The sequence below is a fragment of the Nyctibius grandis genome, chromosome 36, assembly GCF_013368605.1.
Source record: "Nyctibius grandis isolate bNycGra1 chromosome 36, bNycGra1.pri, whole genome shotgun sequence".
NCBI classification, from domain to species: domain Eukaryota; kingdom Metazoa; phylum Chordata; class Aves; order Nyctibiiformes; family Nyctibiidae; genus Nyctibius; species Nyctibius grandis.
The window spans coordinates 230,568-244,577 of record NC_090693.1 but is presented as its reverse complement, the minus strand read 5'-3'; the positions used below and the strand labels follow the sequence as shown (position 1 = coordinate 244,577).

Below are 14,010 nucleotides of genomic sequence, written 5' to 3'. Positions count from 1 at the left end.
CTCCTCCATGGTGGTCATCCATCACCACCTCCTCCATGGTGGTCATCCATCACCACCTCTTCCACCTGGGATGAAGTGGTGCCACCCTCTTCCGTGGTGGTCATCCATCACCACCTCCTCCATGGTGGTCATCCATCACCACCTCCTCCACCTGGGATGACGTGGTGCCACCCTCTTCCGTGGTGGTCATCCATCACCACCTCCTCCATGGTGGTCATCCATCACCACCTCCTCCACCTGGGATGACGTGGTGCCACCCTCCTCCATGGTGGTCATCCATCACCACCTCCTCCACCCGGGATGAAGTGGTGCCACCCTCCTCCTCCTCCCCACCACCACCAAACCCCATCACTTGTCCCTGGTGGCCGCCCGGGCGTGGATACGCGTGTGCCGGGCGAGGGAGGACTTGTTGCTGAAGCTCTTCCCACAGTGGGGGCAGGGGAAGGGTCTCTCGCCCGTGTGCGAGCGCTCGTGCACCGTCAGGTCCGCCAGATACTTGAAGCTCTTGCCGCAGGCGCCGCAGGGGTAGGGCCTCTCCTCGGTGTGGCTCCGTTGGTGCATGGTGAGGTTGGACTGTTGGCTGAAGCGCTTCCCGCAGGCGGCGCAGGGGTAGGGCCGCTCGCCCGTGTGCGACCGCTGGTGCTTGTTGAGGTCCGACGGGTTGGTGAAGGTCTTGCCGCAGGAGCCGCAGGCGTAGGGCCGCTCGCCCGTGTGGAGCCGTTGGTGGGTGGTGAGGGTGGAGAGGTGGCCGAAGCTCTTGCCGCAAGCCCCACAGGCGTAGGGCTTCACCCCCGTGTGGGTTCGCTGGTGGGTCTTCAGGTGGGTCAACCGGCCAAAGCTCTTGCCGCATTCGCCGCAGGGGTACGGACGGTCCTTGCCTTGAGCCAACAGCTCCCGCTTCACCCAGGGCTTCTCCGGGCTCCTGGTGTCCTCTGCTGGTCTGGGCGGACCTTGGGCGAGGGGCTGTGGGAAGGTGGTGGGATCCTGTGGGATATGGCGCCGGTGGGTCCCTCTCCTGGTGGGGGTCCTGACCGCTTGGATGCCTTGGAGGGTGCTGGGTGGGTGTGGGGGGTCTTGCCGTTGCAAAATGGACGCCTCCGGGTCTCTGCTTGTCATGGTGGGACCTGCTGCGGGGGGGAGGAGAAGATGTTTCATGAGTTGGTTCTCAATGGAGGACACCATCCTTCTCTGACCCCACTGCCCTCGGTCTCCTCCAGTGATGGCGGAGATGGTTCAGCTCCCACCATGGAGCGACACCCCAAGTCTATCCATGGATGGCCATCAGGCCACACTGGGACAGGGATGAAGATGAGGCCACCTCAGCAGAGTGGTCCAACAGGCAAGGATGGCTGCAGGAGGACCATCATCATGAAGGAGAAGCTGATGCTAGGGGAAGGGAACAAGACTTTGGGGCTCATGAGGACAAACAGGGAGAACGAGAGCTCTCTACGGACCCTCATCATCTTCACTCCAAGATCTCCATCCTTCTCCAACTTCTCTGCAGCTCAGGAGAAGGCAGCCTTCCACCTTCCCACGCTGGCGTGGACACCTCACATGTCTCCCAGTCTTCTTCAGCCCATTACCTGTCTCCTGCAGGCGTTGCTCCTCTTCCTCAGGGACAAACTTGACCTTGCCCTGGGCCACATCCTCCAGCCAGCCGTCACCAGAGGGGAGCTGGGGTGACGCTGATGGGGAGCTCCATGGGTCCCCCACCACGTCGGGGTCCTCCGCGTCCCCTGGGGCCACCTCCTCCACCTTCACACGCACCGTCACCTGTGGGACCCAAGGGAAAAAGGGGCATCCAGGGGCTGCAGAGGGGAGTTGGGTGCTGGGAACCCCCCCAAGGGCTGCAGAGGGGAGTTGGGTGCTCAGGAACCCCCCCAGGGGCTGCAGAGGGGAGTTGGGTGCTCAGGACCCCCCCCAAGGGCTGCAGAGGGGAGTTGGGTGCTGAGGACCCCCCCGGGGGCTGCAGAGGGGAGTTGGGTGCTGAGGACCCCCCCCAAGGGCTGCAGAGGGGAGTTGGGTGCTCAGGACCCCCCCAAGGGCTGCAGAGGGGAGTTGGGTGCTCAGGACCCCCCCGGGGGCTGCAGAGGGGAGTTGGGTGCTGTGACCCCCCCAGGGGCTGCAGAAGGGAGTTGGGTGCTGTGACCCCCCAGGGGCTGCAGAGGGGAGTTGGGTGCTGGGACCCCCCCCAGGGGCTGCAGAGGGGAGTCGGGTGCTCAGGACCCCCCAGGGGCTGCAGAGGGGACTTGGGTGCTCAGAACCCCCCCAGGGGCTGCAGAGGGGAGTTGGGTGCTCAGGACCCCCCCAGGGGCTGCAGAGGGGAGTTGGGTGCTGTGACCCCCCAGGGGCTGCAGAGGGGAGTTGGGTGCTCAGGACCAGGGGCTGCAGAGGGAAGTTTGGTGCTGGGACCTCCCCCAGGGGCTGCAGAGGGGAGTTGGGTGCTCAGGACCCTCAGGAGCTGCAGAAGGGAGTTGGGTGCTGTGACCCCCCAGGGGCTGCAGAGGGGAGTCGGGTGCTCAGGACCCCCCCAGGGGCTGCAGAGGGGAGTTGGGTGCTCAGGACCCCCCCCAGGGGCTGCAGAGGGGACTTGGGTGCTCAGAACCCCCCCAGGGGCTGCAGAGGGGAGTTGGGTGCTCAGGACCCCCCCCAAGGGCTGCAGAGGGGAGTTGGGTGCTCAGGACCCCCCCCAAGGGCTGCAAAGGGGAGGTGGGTGCTGAGGACCCCCCCGGGGGCTGCAGAGGGGAGTTGGGTGCTGAGGACCCCCCCAAGGGCTGCAGAGGGGAGTTGGGTGCTGGGACCCCCCCAGGGGCTGCAGAAGGGAGTTGGGTGCTTAGGACCCCCCCAGGGGCTGCAGAGGGGAGTTGGGTGCTCAGGACCCCCTCCAGGGGCTGCAGAGGGGACTTGGGTGCTGGGACCCCCCCAGGGGCTGCAGAAGGGAGTTGGGTGCTGTGACCCCCCAGGGGCTGCAGAGGGGACTTGGGTGCTCAGAACCCCCCCCAAGGGCTGCAGAGGGGAGTTGGGTGCTCAGGACGCCTCAGGAGCTGCAGAGGGGAGTTGGGTGCTGTGACCCCCCAGGGGCTGCAGAAGGGAGTTGGGTGCTCAGGACCCCCCCAGGGGCTGCAGAGGGGAGTTGGGTGCTCAGGACCCCCCCCAGGGGCTGCAGAGGGGAGTTGGGTGCTCAGGACCCCCCAGGGGCTGCAGAGGGGAGTTGGGTGCTGGGACCCCCCCCTCAAGGGGCTGCAGAGGGGACTTGGGTGCTCAGGACCCCCCCCAGGGGCTGCAGAGGGGAGTTGGGTGCTCAGGACCCCCCCCAGGGGCTGCAGAGGGGAGTTGGGTGCTCAGGACCCCCTCCAGGGGCTGCAGAGGGGACTTGGGTGCTCAGGACCCCCCCCAGGGGCTGCAGAGGGGAGTTGGGTGCTCAGGACCCCCCAGGGGCTGCCGAGGGGAGTTGGGTGCTCAGGACCCCCCCTCAGGGGCTGCAGAGGGGAGTTGGGTGCTCAGGAGCCACCCAGGAGCTGCAAAGGGGACTTGGGTGCTCAGGAACCCCCAGGGGCTGCAGAGGGGAGTTGGGTGCTCAGGACCCCCCCAGGGGCTGCAGAGGGGAGTTGGGTGCTCAGCAGCCCCCCAAAGGCTGCAGAGGGGAGTTGGGTGCTCAGGACCCCCCCCAAGGGCTGCAGAGGGGAGTTGGGTGCTGGGACACCCCCCAGGGGCTGCAGAGGGGAGTTGGGTGCTGTGACCCCCCAGGGGCTGCAGAGGGGACTTGGGTGCTCAGAACCCCCCCAGGGGCTGCAGAGGGGACTTGGGTGCTTAGGACACCTTCCCCCCAGGGGCTGCAGAGGGGAGTTGGGTGCTGGGACCCCCCCAGGGGCTGCAGAGGGGACTTGGGTGCTCAGGACCCCCCCTCAGGGGCTGCAGAGGGGAGTTGGGTGCTCAGGAGCCACCCAGGAGCTGCAAAGGGGACTTGGGTGCTCAGGAACCCCCAGGGGCTGCAGAGGGGAGTTGGGTGCTCAGGACCCCCTCAGGGGCTACAGAGGGGAGTTGGGTGCTCAGCACCCCCCCAAAGGCTGCAGAGGGGAGTTGGGTGCTCGGGACCCCCCCCCAGGGGCTGCAGAGGGGTCTTGGGTGCTCAGGACCCCCCCCAGGGGCTGCAGAGGGGACTTGGGTGCTCAGGACCCCCAGGAGCTGTTGGGTGCTCAGGACCCCCACACCCCCAGGGGCTGCAGAGGGGAGTTGGGTGCTCAGGACCCTCAGGAGCTGTTGGGTGCTCAGGGCCCCCACCCCTCCTGCCCTCCCAGGCTTGGTTTGGGGTATTTGTGCCCATTTTTGGGGCACAGGAGGTTGGCTGCTCCCCGTACCCCCCTTTTTCGGGGCAGGATCCGGCCGCGTCTCCCACCTGCTGCTCCCAAAGCCCTTCGGCGTCTCCGCGCTGCGGCTGGAAGCTCTCGGCCAAGGCCACAGCCTGGGCGCAGGACTCGGGGTGCCGCACCCACACCCAGCTCTGGATCTCCTCGGGCAGGATGCTCAGGAACTGCTCCAGCACCAGCAGCTCCATGATCTGCTCTTTGCTCCTCACCTCCGGCCGTAACCAGCCCTGCGACAGCTCCCGCAGCCGCCGACACACGTCGCGGGGTCCGGAAGCTTCTTGGTAACGGAATTGGCGGAAACGCAAACGGCGAAGCTCTGTCCCAGCTCCAGTACCACCAGTAACACCAGTACCACCAGTACCATGTACCAACCGCCGCGCCCACCGCAGCGGGGACCCCTCGGTGTCCTCCTGCGGGCACGGGGTCGGTGGACATCGGTGGCCACCGGCTGGTTGCAGTCGCCAACGGGGTCGTGTGGTCGGGGGGGTCTCCATGCTGGTGGGTGTCCCCCCCCCCTGCTGAAAATCTCCTGGCGTTGGGGTGGGGGGTGATGTTGGTGGGGGGAGAGCTTTGTAAAGCAGCCGGTGGGGTGGGCTCTGGGGGGGGGGGGGGCAGGGAGTGGGTTAGCAAAGTGCCCCCCCCCACCTTGCAGAGTCCCCCAGGACCATGCAAAGAGCCCCCCCCCCCTTGCAGAGCCCCCCAGGACCATGCAAAGAGGCCCCCCCCCCCACCTTGCAGAGCCCCCCAGGACCATGCAAAGAGCCCCCCCCCCCAGCTTTGCAACCCCCCCCCCGAGGACTATGCACTGTGCCCCCCCCAACCCCAAGCTTGCAAAGCCCCCCAAGGTTTTGCAGTGCCCCCCCCCCCCTTGCAGAGCCCCCCAGGACCACACGATGTGCCCCCTCCACCTTGCAGAGCCCCCCAGGACCACACGATGTGCCCCCTCCACCTTGCAGAGCCCCCCAGGACCACACAATGTGCCCCCCCCCCCCCCTTGCAGAGCCCCCCTGGCCCATGCAAAGCCCCCCTCCCCCCCCACCTTGAAAAGCCCCTCCAGCCCATGCAACCACCCCCCTTTATAAAGCCCCCCCCCAACAACCCCCAGGATCATGCAAAGCCCCCCCCAGCCTTCTAACACCCCCCCCGCCTTATAACCCCCCCCCAGGCCCGTACAAAGCCCCCCCCCCCTTACAACCCCCCCAGGCCCATACAAAGCCCCCCCGCTTACAACCTCCCCCAAGCCCATACAAAGCCCCCCCCCATTACAACCCCCCAGGCCCATACAAACCCCCCCCCCCCCTTACAACCTCCCCCAGGCCCATACAAAGCCCCCCCCCCCCCCCGCTTAAACCCCCCCCCAGGCCCGTGCAAAGCCCCCCCCCCCCTTACAACCTCCCCCAGGTCCATACAAAGCCGCCCCCCCGCTTAACCCCCCCCGAGGCCCGTGCAAAGCCCCCTCCCCTCTTTGCAATGTGCCCCCCCCCCGCAGCCCCCCTGTCCCCCCCCCAGCACCCCCCGGACCTGGGCCCGGTCCCCCCGCCCCCCTGTCCCCCCCCCAGCCCCCGCCGAGCCCCCCCAGCCCCCCCCGAACCGGGCCCGGTCCCCCCGCCCCCCTGTCCCCCCCCGGACCTGGGCCCGGCCCCTCCGCTCCCCCTGTCCCCCCCCCAGCCCCCACCGCCCCCCCCAGCCCCCCCCAGACCTGGGCCCGGCCCCGCCGCTCCCCGCTCGCCAACACAAAGGGCCGGAGCGGCCCGGCCCGGCCCCGCCGCCCCCCGCCCGTATTCCCCCGCCCCCCGTGTGTCCCCCCCCCGCCGCGGTGGCCGCCGCCGTCACTCAGCGCCGGGACCGACCTTAACCCTGCGCGGGCCGGAGCCGGCGGGGAAAGGGTTAACGGGGGGTCGGGCTTCTGCACCCCCACCCTGTGCACCCCATTCTGTGCAATCCCCCCCCCGTGCACCCCCACCCTGTGCTCCCCATTAGACCCCAAACTGTGCACCCCACTGCACCCCCAAGCTGACACCCCCCCCGTGCACCCCCCCGTGCACCCCATCCCCCCATCTGTGCCCCCCCCGTGCACCCCATCCCCCTCATCTGTGCACCCCATCCCCCCATCTGTGCCCCCCCCGTGCACCCCATCCCCCCCATCTGAGCACCCCCCCCGTGCACCCCATCCCCCTCATCTGTGCACCCCCCCGTGCACCCTATTGCACCCCAAAACTATGTGCCCCCAAACTGTGCACCCCCCCCCTTGCACCCCATTGCACCCCCTCCCTGTGCACCCCCTCCCCGTGCACCCCATTGCACCCCCCCCCTTGCACCCCCCCTTGCACCCCCCTCCCATTACCCCCCCCCGATCCCTCTCGGCCGCCGTACGCAGCGAGGACACCCCCCCGTAGCTTTCCATTGGACGAACGTGCTGCCAATCATACTGAGTCCCGCCCCCCTCCCCGAGCTGAAGCAGTGGAAAACCCCTCCCCTGCGGCAGGGGGCGGGAGTGACAGCGCGGAGGGCCAATGGGCGGGCGAAATAGAGCGAATAGGGCGGGACCGAGGCGAGGAGGACACGCCCCCTCCGAGCGCTCGCGTTGGGGCGGGGGGGGAGCGCGGGGTGCGGGGGGGTGCAATGGGGGGGGGTTGCGGGTGTCCCCCCCACCCCTGGGTGCTGCACGCTGGGTGCCCCCCACCCCATCTCTCCCTCCCTGGCCTCTTGCTTCCCTTCTCTCTCCCCCCCCGCCATTTTCCTTCATGGAGGTGGAGATGATGGAGATGATGGAGATGATGGAGATGATGGAGATGATGGAGATAGAGATGATGGGGATGATGGGGATGATGAGGATGGGGATGATGGGGATGATGGGGATGATGAGGATGGGGATGATGGGGATGATGAGGATGGGGATGATGGGGATGATGGGGATGATGAGGATGGGGATGATGGGGATGATGGAGATGATGAGGATGGGGATGATGGGGATGATGGAGATGATGAGGATGGGTATGATGGGTATGATGGGGATGATAAGGACGGGGATGATGGGGATGATGGGGATGATGGGGATGGTGGGGATGATGGGGATGATGGGGATGATGGAGATAATGAGGATGGGGATGATGGGGATGATGGGGATGATGAGGATGGGGATGATGGGGATGATGGGGATGATGGGGATGATGAGGATGGGGATGGTGGGGATGATGGAGAAGAAGATAGAGATGATGGGGAAGATGGGGATGGGGATGATAGAGATGGTGGGGACAATGGAGATGATGGAGGTGGGGATGATGGGGACGTGGGGGATGATGGCGCCAGAGATGAGGGGGATGGTGGAGATGGAGGTGGTCAGGACAACAGAGATGGTGGAGGTGGGGATGGTGGGGATGATGGAGATGAAGATAGAGATGATGGTGGAGGTGGGGACAATTGAGATGATGGAGATGATGGAGATAGAGATGATGGGGATGATGGGGATGAGGGGGATGGGGATGGTGGGGATGATGGAGATGAAGATAGAGATGATGGGGAAGATGGGGATGGGGATGATGGAGATGGTGGGGACAACAGAGATGAGGGAGGTGGGGATGGTGGAGATGGTGGAGCTAGAGATGATGGGGACAGTGGAGATGGAGGTGGTGGGGACAACGGAGATGAGGGAGGTGGGGATGGTGGAGATGGAGCTAGAGATGATGGGGACAGTGGAGATGGAGGTGGTGGGGACAACGGAGATGATGGAGGTGGGGATGATGGGGATGATGGAGATGATAGAGATGATGGTGGAGGTGGGGACGATGGAGATGGAGGTGGGGACAATTGAGATGATGGAGATGATGGAGATAGAGATGATGGGGATGATGGGGATGATGAGGATGAGGATGGTGGGGATGATGGAGATGAAGATAGAGATGATGGGGAAGATGGGGACAGTTGAGATGGAGGTGGTGGGGACAACGGAGATGAGGGAGGTGGGGATGGTGGAGATGGAGCTAGAGATGATGGGGACAGTGGAGATGGAGGTGGTCAGGACAACAGAGATGGTGGAGGTGGGGATGATGGGGATGATGGAGATGAAGATAGAGGTGATGGTGGAGGTGGGGATGATGGAGATGGAGGTGGGGACAATTGAGATGATGGAGATGATGGAGATAGAGATGATGGGGATGATGGGGATGATGAGGATGAGGATGGTGGGGATGATGAGGATGAGGATGGTGGGGATGATGGAGGTGAAGATAGAGATGATGGGGAAGATGGGGACAGTGGAGATGGAGGTGGTGGGGACAACGGAGATGAGGGAGGTGGGGATGGTGGAGATGGAGCTAGAGATGATGGGGACAGTGGAGATGGAGGTGGTGGGGTCAACGGAGATGATGGAGGTGGGGATGATGGGGATGATGGAGATGAAGATAGAGATGATGGTGGAGGTGGGGACGATGGAGATGGAGGTGGGGACAATTGAGATGATGGAGATGATGGAGATGATAAGGATGGGGATGGTGGGGATGATGGAGATGAAGATAGAGATGATGGGGAAGATGGGGATGGGGATGATGGAGGTGGGGATGGTGGAGATGGTAGAGCTAGAGATGATGGGGACAGTGGAGATGGAGGTGGTGGGGACAACGGAGATGATGGAGGTGGGGATGATGGGGACGCTGGGGATGATGGGGATGGGGACAATGGGGATGGTGGGAATGATGGGGATGATGGAGGTGGTGGGGACAATGGGGATGGTGGGAATAATGGGGATGATGGGGATGATGGAGCTAGAGATGAGGGGAATGGTGGAGATGGAGGTGGTCAGGACAACAGAGATGGTGGAGGTGGGGATGATGGGGATGATGGAGATGAAGATAGCAATGATGGTGGAGGTGGCGATGATGGAGATGGTGGTGGGGATGATGGAGATGGTGGAGGTGGGGACAATGGAGATGGTGGAGGTGGAGCTGAGGAGGACGCGTGTGACGGCAGATCGAGGAGATCGAGTGGGACATCATCAAGCAGGAGAACGTGGACCCCGACTACTGGGAGAAGCTGCTGCGGCACCACTACGAGCAGCAGCAGGAGGACCTGGCGCGGAACCTGGGCAAGGGCAAGCGCGTGCAGGGGGGGTGCAGAGGGTATTTGGGGGTGTTTGGGGTGCAGGGGGTATCTGGGGGTGTTTGGGGGGTGTTTGGGGGGTACGGGGGGTATCTGGGGGGTATTTGGGGGGTGCAGGGGGTATTTAGGGGGTGCAGGGGGTATCTGGGGGTATTTGGGGGGTAGTTGGGGGGTATTTGGGGGTGGGTGCTGACGGTGCCCCCCAGACACCCAGTCCGAGTCCTTGCTGGGCTCCGAGGAGGAGGACGAGGACTTCGACGAGCGGCTGGAGGGTGAGTGGCCCCCACGGCCCCCCCAGTGTCCCCAAGTCCCCTCCGTGTGTCCCCATGTCTCCCCATGTCCCCTCTGTCCCCTTCGTGTCCCCCCGAATCCTCCTGTGTCCCCACGTCCCCTCATGTCCCCCCCAAGTCCCCCCATGTCCCCTCAGTGTCCCCCCATGTCCCCTCTGTGTTCCTTGTCCCCCCCAAGTCCCCCCATGTCCCCCCAAGTCCCCCCATGTCCCCTCAGTGTCCCCCCCATGTCCCCTCTGTGTTCCTTGTCCCCCCCAAGTCCCCCATGTCCCCTCAGTGTCCCCCTGTGTCCCCTCTGTGTCCCCCATGTCCCCTCACATCCCTCAGTGTCCCCTGTGAGTTCCCACTGTGTCCCCTCTGTGTCCCCCCGTCTCCTGTGTTCCCTTTGTGTCCCCCCATGTCCCTTTCATGTCCCCTCTGTGTCCCTTCATGTCCCCCCCAAGTCCCTGCCTGTCCCCCCCATGTCCCCTCTGTGTCCCCTGTCCCCCCCATGTCCCCTCTGTGTCCCCTCTGTGTCCCTTGTCCCTCCCATGTCCCCTCTGTGTCCCCTGTCCCCCCCATGTCCCCTCTGTGTCCCCTCTGTGTCCCTTGTCCCCCCCATGTTCCCTCTGTGTCCCCTTGTGTCCCCCCCAAGTCCCCCCCATCCCCTCCATGTCCCCTCTGTGTCCCCCCCGTCCCCCCTCGTCCCCCCCCATGTCCCCTCTGTGTCCCCTCATGTCCCCCCTAAGTCCCCCCCTGTCCCCCCCATGTCCCCTCTGTGTCCCCTCATGTCCCCTTCAAGTCCCCCCGTCCCCCCTCGTCCCCCCCATGTCCCCTCTGTGTCCCCTCGTGTCCCCTGTCCCCCCCATGTCCCCTCTGTGTCCCTCTGTGTCCCCTGTCCCCCCCATGTCCCCTCTGTGTCCCCTGTCCCCCCCCATGTCCTCTCTCTGACCCACCACGTCCCCTCTGTGTCCCCTTGTGTCACCCTGAGTCCCCCCCCGCCCAGTCTGGGGTGGCACAGGGGGGGAGGGGACCCGGGGGTGGGGGTCAGAGTGCTGGGGGGGGGGTCAGGGCAGCCCTGGGGGGGTCAGGGTGCCCCTGGGAAGGTCAGGGTGCTGTGGGGGCGTCAGGGTGCCCTGGGGAGATCAGGGTGCCCCAAGGGGGGGGTCAGGGTGCCAGAGGTGGGTGCTGACCCCCCCTCACCCTCCCCCCAGGCCGCCGTCAGTCCAAGCGGCAGCTGTGGAACAAGAAAGACAAACCCCTCCCCCCACTGCTGGCCTGGGTGGGGGGGAACATCGAGGGGAGCACCCATGGGTGGGGGGGGGCATTGAGGGGAGCACCCATGGGTGGGGGGGGGCATTGGGGGGAGCACCCATGGGTGGGGGGGGACATCGAGGGAAGCACCTGTGGGTGGGGGGGAGACATCGAGGGGAGCACCCATGGGTGGGGGGGATGTCCGGGGGGGGTACAGCATCAAGGGGAGCACCCATGGGTGGGGGGGGGCGGTCCTGGGGGCAACCTGGGCAAGGGGAAGTGGGGGGTTCCCCATATGCCCCCCACCCACCCATGACACCCCCAGACACCCATCTCCCCCCCCCATGCCCCTCCCCATGCCAGGGTACCCCTGCACCCCCATATCCCCCCCCTCAACCCTGTACCCCCTGGGTCCCCCCCACTCACTGTGACCCCCCCCCCTGTGGATTCTGGGGTGCCCCCACCCATTGTGACCCCCCCAGGCCCCCCCTCCCTGTACTGGGGTACCCCTAGACCCCCATGTCCCCCCCTCACTTGACCCCCCTCAAATCACCTCTGTCCCCCTTGGGTCCCCCCACCCACAGTGACCCCCCCCGTGGATTCTGGGGTCCTCCCACCCACTGTGACCCCCCCCAGACGCCCACGACCCCCCCCTTGGACACCCATGCCCCCCCCCCCCCCCCATGCTAGGTCACACCTGCACCCCCATGTCCCCCCTCACTTGTGTCCCCCCCCCTCACCCCTGTCCCCTCTGTCTCTCCCCACCCACTGTAACCCCCCCCCCCCCCGGATTCTGGGGTGCCCCCCCTCCATGACCCCCCGCACCCCCCCAGGACGCCTTCACCACCCATGTGGCAAGAGCGAGTTCAAGTAGGGGACAGTGCGGGGACGTTGGGGACAATGGGGACACTGGGGACACTGGGGACAGGTGGGGACAGCAGGAAGAGGTGGGGACAGCAGGGACAGGCAGGGACATTGGGGACAGGCGATGGTGTCAGAGACAGGTAGTGGCACCGGGGACAGGCGGTGGCATCAGGGACTAGGCAGTGACATTTGGGGACAGGCGGTAGCACTGGGGACAGGCAGTGACATCTGGGGCAGGTGGTGGCACTGGGGACAGGCGGTGGTGTTGGGGACAGGAGGTGGCACCAGGGACAGACAGTGGCATTGGGAGCAGGTGGTGACACTGGGGACAGGCAGTGGCTCTGACACAGGTGGGACAGGAGCGTGGGGTGCCCATGTGTGTCTGTGCCCCCTCATTGTCCCCGTGTGTCCCCCCGTGTCCCCCTGTGTCCCCCCGTGTCCCCGTGCTGCGTGATGAGCCCTTACTCAGCCGAGCGCCACCGCTGTCGGTTTTCCTGGGGACTGGACGAGCCCGTGTCCCCCTCACCCCGACACAGAGTCACCCCCGGGGTCCCCGTGTCCCCTCGGGGGACCAGGTCTGGCCCAGGGGACGCCAGAGGGGTGGCAGGACCCGGCCAGAGCTGGCACAGCCCAGGGACGGGCGCTGTGATGAGGGGACAGGCTGATGGCATGGGGACACTGGGGACATCAGGGGCGCTGGAGACACTGGGGACCTTGGGGATAGGGATGGGGACAAGGTCCCTGGGGATGGGGACACTGGGGAAACTGGGGACCTTGGGGACAGGGTTCCTGGGGATGGGGACACTGGGGACTGTGGGGACAGCGCCCCTGAAGATGGGGACACTGAGGATAGGGACAGCGATGGGGACCATGGGGACAGGGACCCCAGGGGACAGCGGACATTGGGGACAGGAGCTATGGAGACAAGGGACACTTGGCACAGAGATCTTGTGGAGGGGGACCCTGGGGATGAGGGACCCTGGGGACAGGGACCCCGGGGAGGGGGTCTGTGGGGACAAGGGGCCCTGGGGACAGGGCCCTGGTGATGGGGACCTTGGGCACAGGATCTAGGGGGACAAGTGACCCTGGGGAGGGGGTCTGTGGGGACAGGGACACTTGGGGACAGGGACACTTGGGGACAGGGACCTTGGGGACAGGGACCTTGAGAACAGGGACCCTGGGGACAGAATCTATGGGGACAGGGACCTTGGGGACAGGGACCCCCAGGATGAGGTCTATGGAGACAGGGCCCCAGGGGAGGGGTTCTGGGGGGACAGGGCCGCCCAGGAGGGTCCGGGGCCGGGGGGTGGTGGCAGGCGGTCACCCCCCTGGACACCTGGGTCACCCCCCTGGACATCTGGGTCACCCCCCAGACATCTGGGTCACCCCCCCAGACACCTGGGTCACCCTTGGACCCCTGGGTCACCCCCCCCTGGACACCTGGGTCACCCCCCCGGGACACCTGGGTCACCCCCCTGGACATCTGGGTCACTTCCCCTGGGCACCTGGGTGTCCCCCCAGCCCTGTGGGTGCCCCCCCAGCCCTGGCCCCCCCCACGCCCGGTACCATGGGGACGGGGACATGGAGAGGGGACGGGGGGGATGGGGACAGTGACAGCGGGAACAGGATGAAGATACGGGGCTGGGGGACATGGGGTGGGGATGTGGGGGACAGGACGGGGACATGGGCATGGGGGGGGGGACCCAGGGGACAGGGGTTTATGGGGGATGGGATGGGGACAGGGACATGGGGGGACATGGGGGACAGGATGGGGACAGGGGGGATATGGAGGATGGGGACAGGGACACAGGGGGGGACATAGGGGACAGGATGGGGACATGAGGACATGGGGACAGGGGATGGGGGGAGACCCAGGGAACAGGGGGGACATGGGGGATGGGATGGGGACAGGGACAGGGGGGACAGGATGAAGATATGGGGCTGGGGGACATGGGATGGGGATTGAGATGTGGGGACGTGGGGGACAGGATGGGGACATGGGGATTGGGGGAGGGGACCCAAGGGACGAGGGGGGACATGGGTGACAGGGGGGACATGGGGGATGGGATGGGGACATGGGGACAGGGGATGGGGGGGAATCAGGGCACAGAGGGGATGTGGGGGACAGGATGGGGACATGGGGATTGGGGGAGGGGACCCAA

At 66.0% G+C, this 14,010-nt stretch overlaps 2 protein-coding genes across 5 annotated transcripts; one reads left to right on the top strand and one right to left on the bottom strand.

Moving 5' to 3' along the window:
- Positions 1 to 6: 6 nt before the first annotated feature.
- LOC137675633 (zinc finger and SCAN domain-containing protein 31-like) lies at positions 7 to 6,326 on the bottom strand. Of its 4 annotated transcripts, XR_011049969.1 has the most exons (5): positions 6,218 to 6,326; positions 4,397 to 4,963; positions 1,584 to 1,773; positions 201 to 1,127; positions 7 to 142 (listed from the first exon to the last, which is right to left on the bottom strand). XR_011049969.1 is itself a non-coding variant. In XM_068421821.1 (4 exons), the coding sequence occupies exons 2-4, from the start codon at positions 4,859 to 4,861 to the stop codon at positions 349 to 351; spliced, it is 1,431 nt and encodes a 476-aa protein (XP_068277922.1). In that variant the 5' UTR covers positions 4,862 to 4,963; positions 6,218 to 6,326; the 3' UTR covers positions 7 to 348. The 4 variants fall into 4 exon arrangements, 3 of the variants coding, with proteins under 3 accessions (XP_068277922.1, XP_068277923.1, XP_068277921.1); XM_068421821.1 differs by having other exon boundaries at positions 7 to 1,124; XM_068421822.1 differs by having other exon boundaries at positions 7 to 1,127; positions 6,218 to 6,324.
- A 5,507-nt stretch (positions 6,327 to 11,833) lies between these two features.
- LOC137675623 (small ribosomal subunit protein bS6-like) lies at positions 11,834 to 13,690 on the top strand. The gene is made up of 3 exons (XM_068421810.1): positions 11,834 to 11,854; positions 12,959 to 13,096; positions 13,616 to 13,690. Exons 1-3 carry the CDS (start codon positions 11,834 to 11,836, stop codon positions 13,688 to 13,690), a joined length of 234 nt encoding a protein of 77 aa, XP_068277911.1.
- Positions 13,691 to 14,010: the final 320 nt, after the last annotated feature.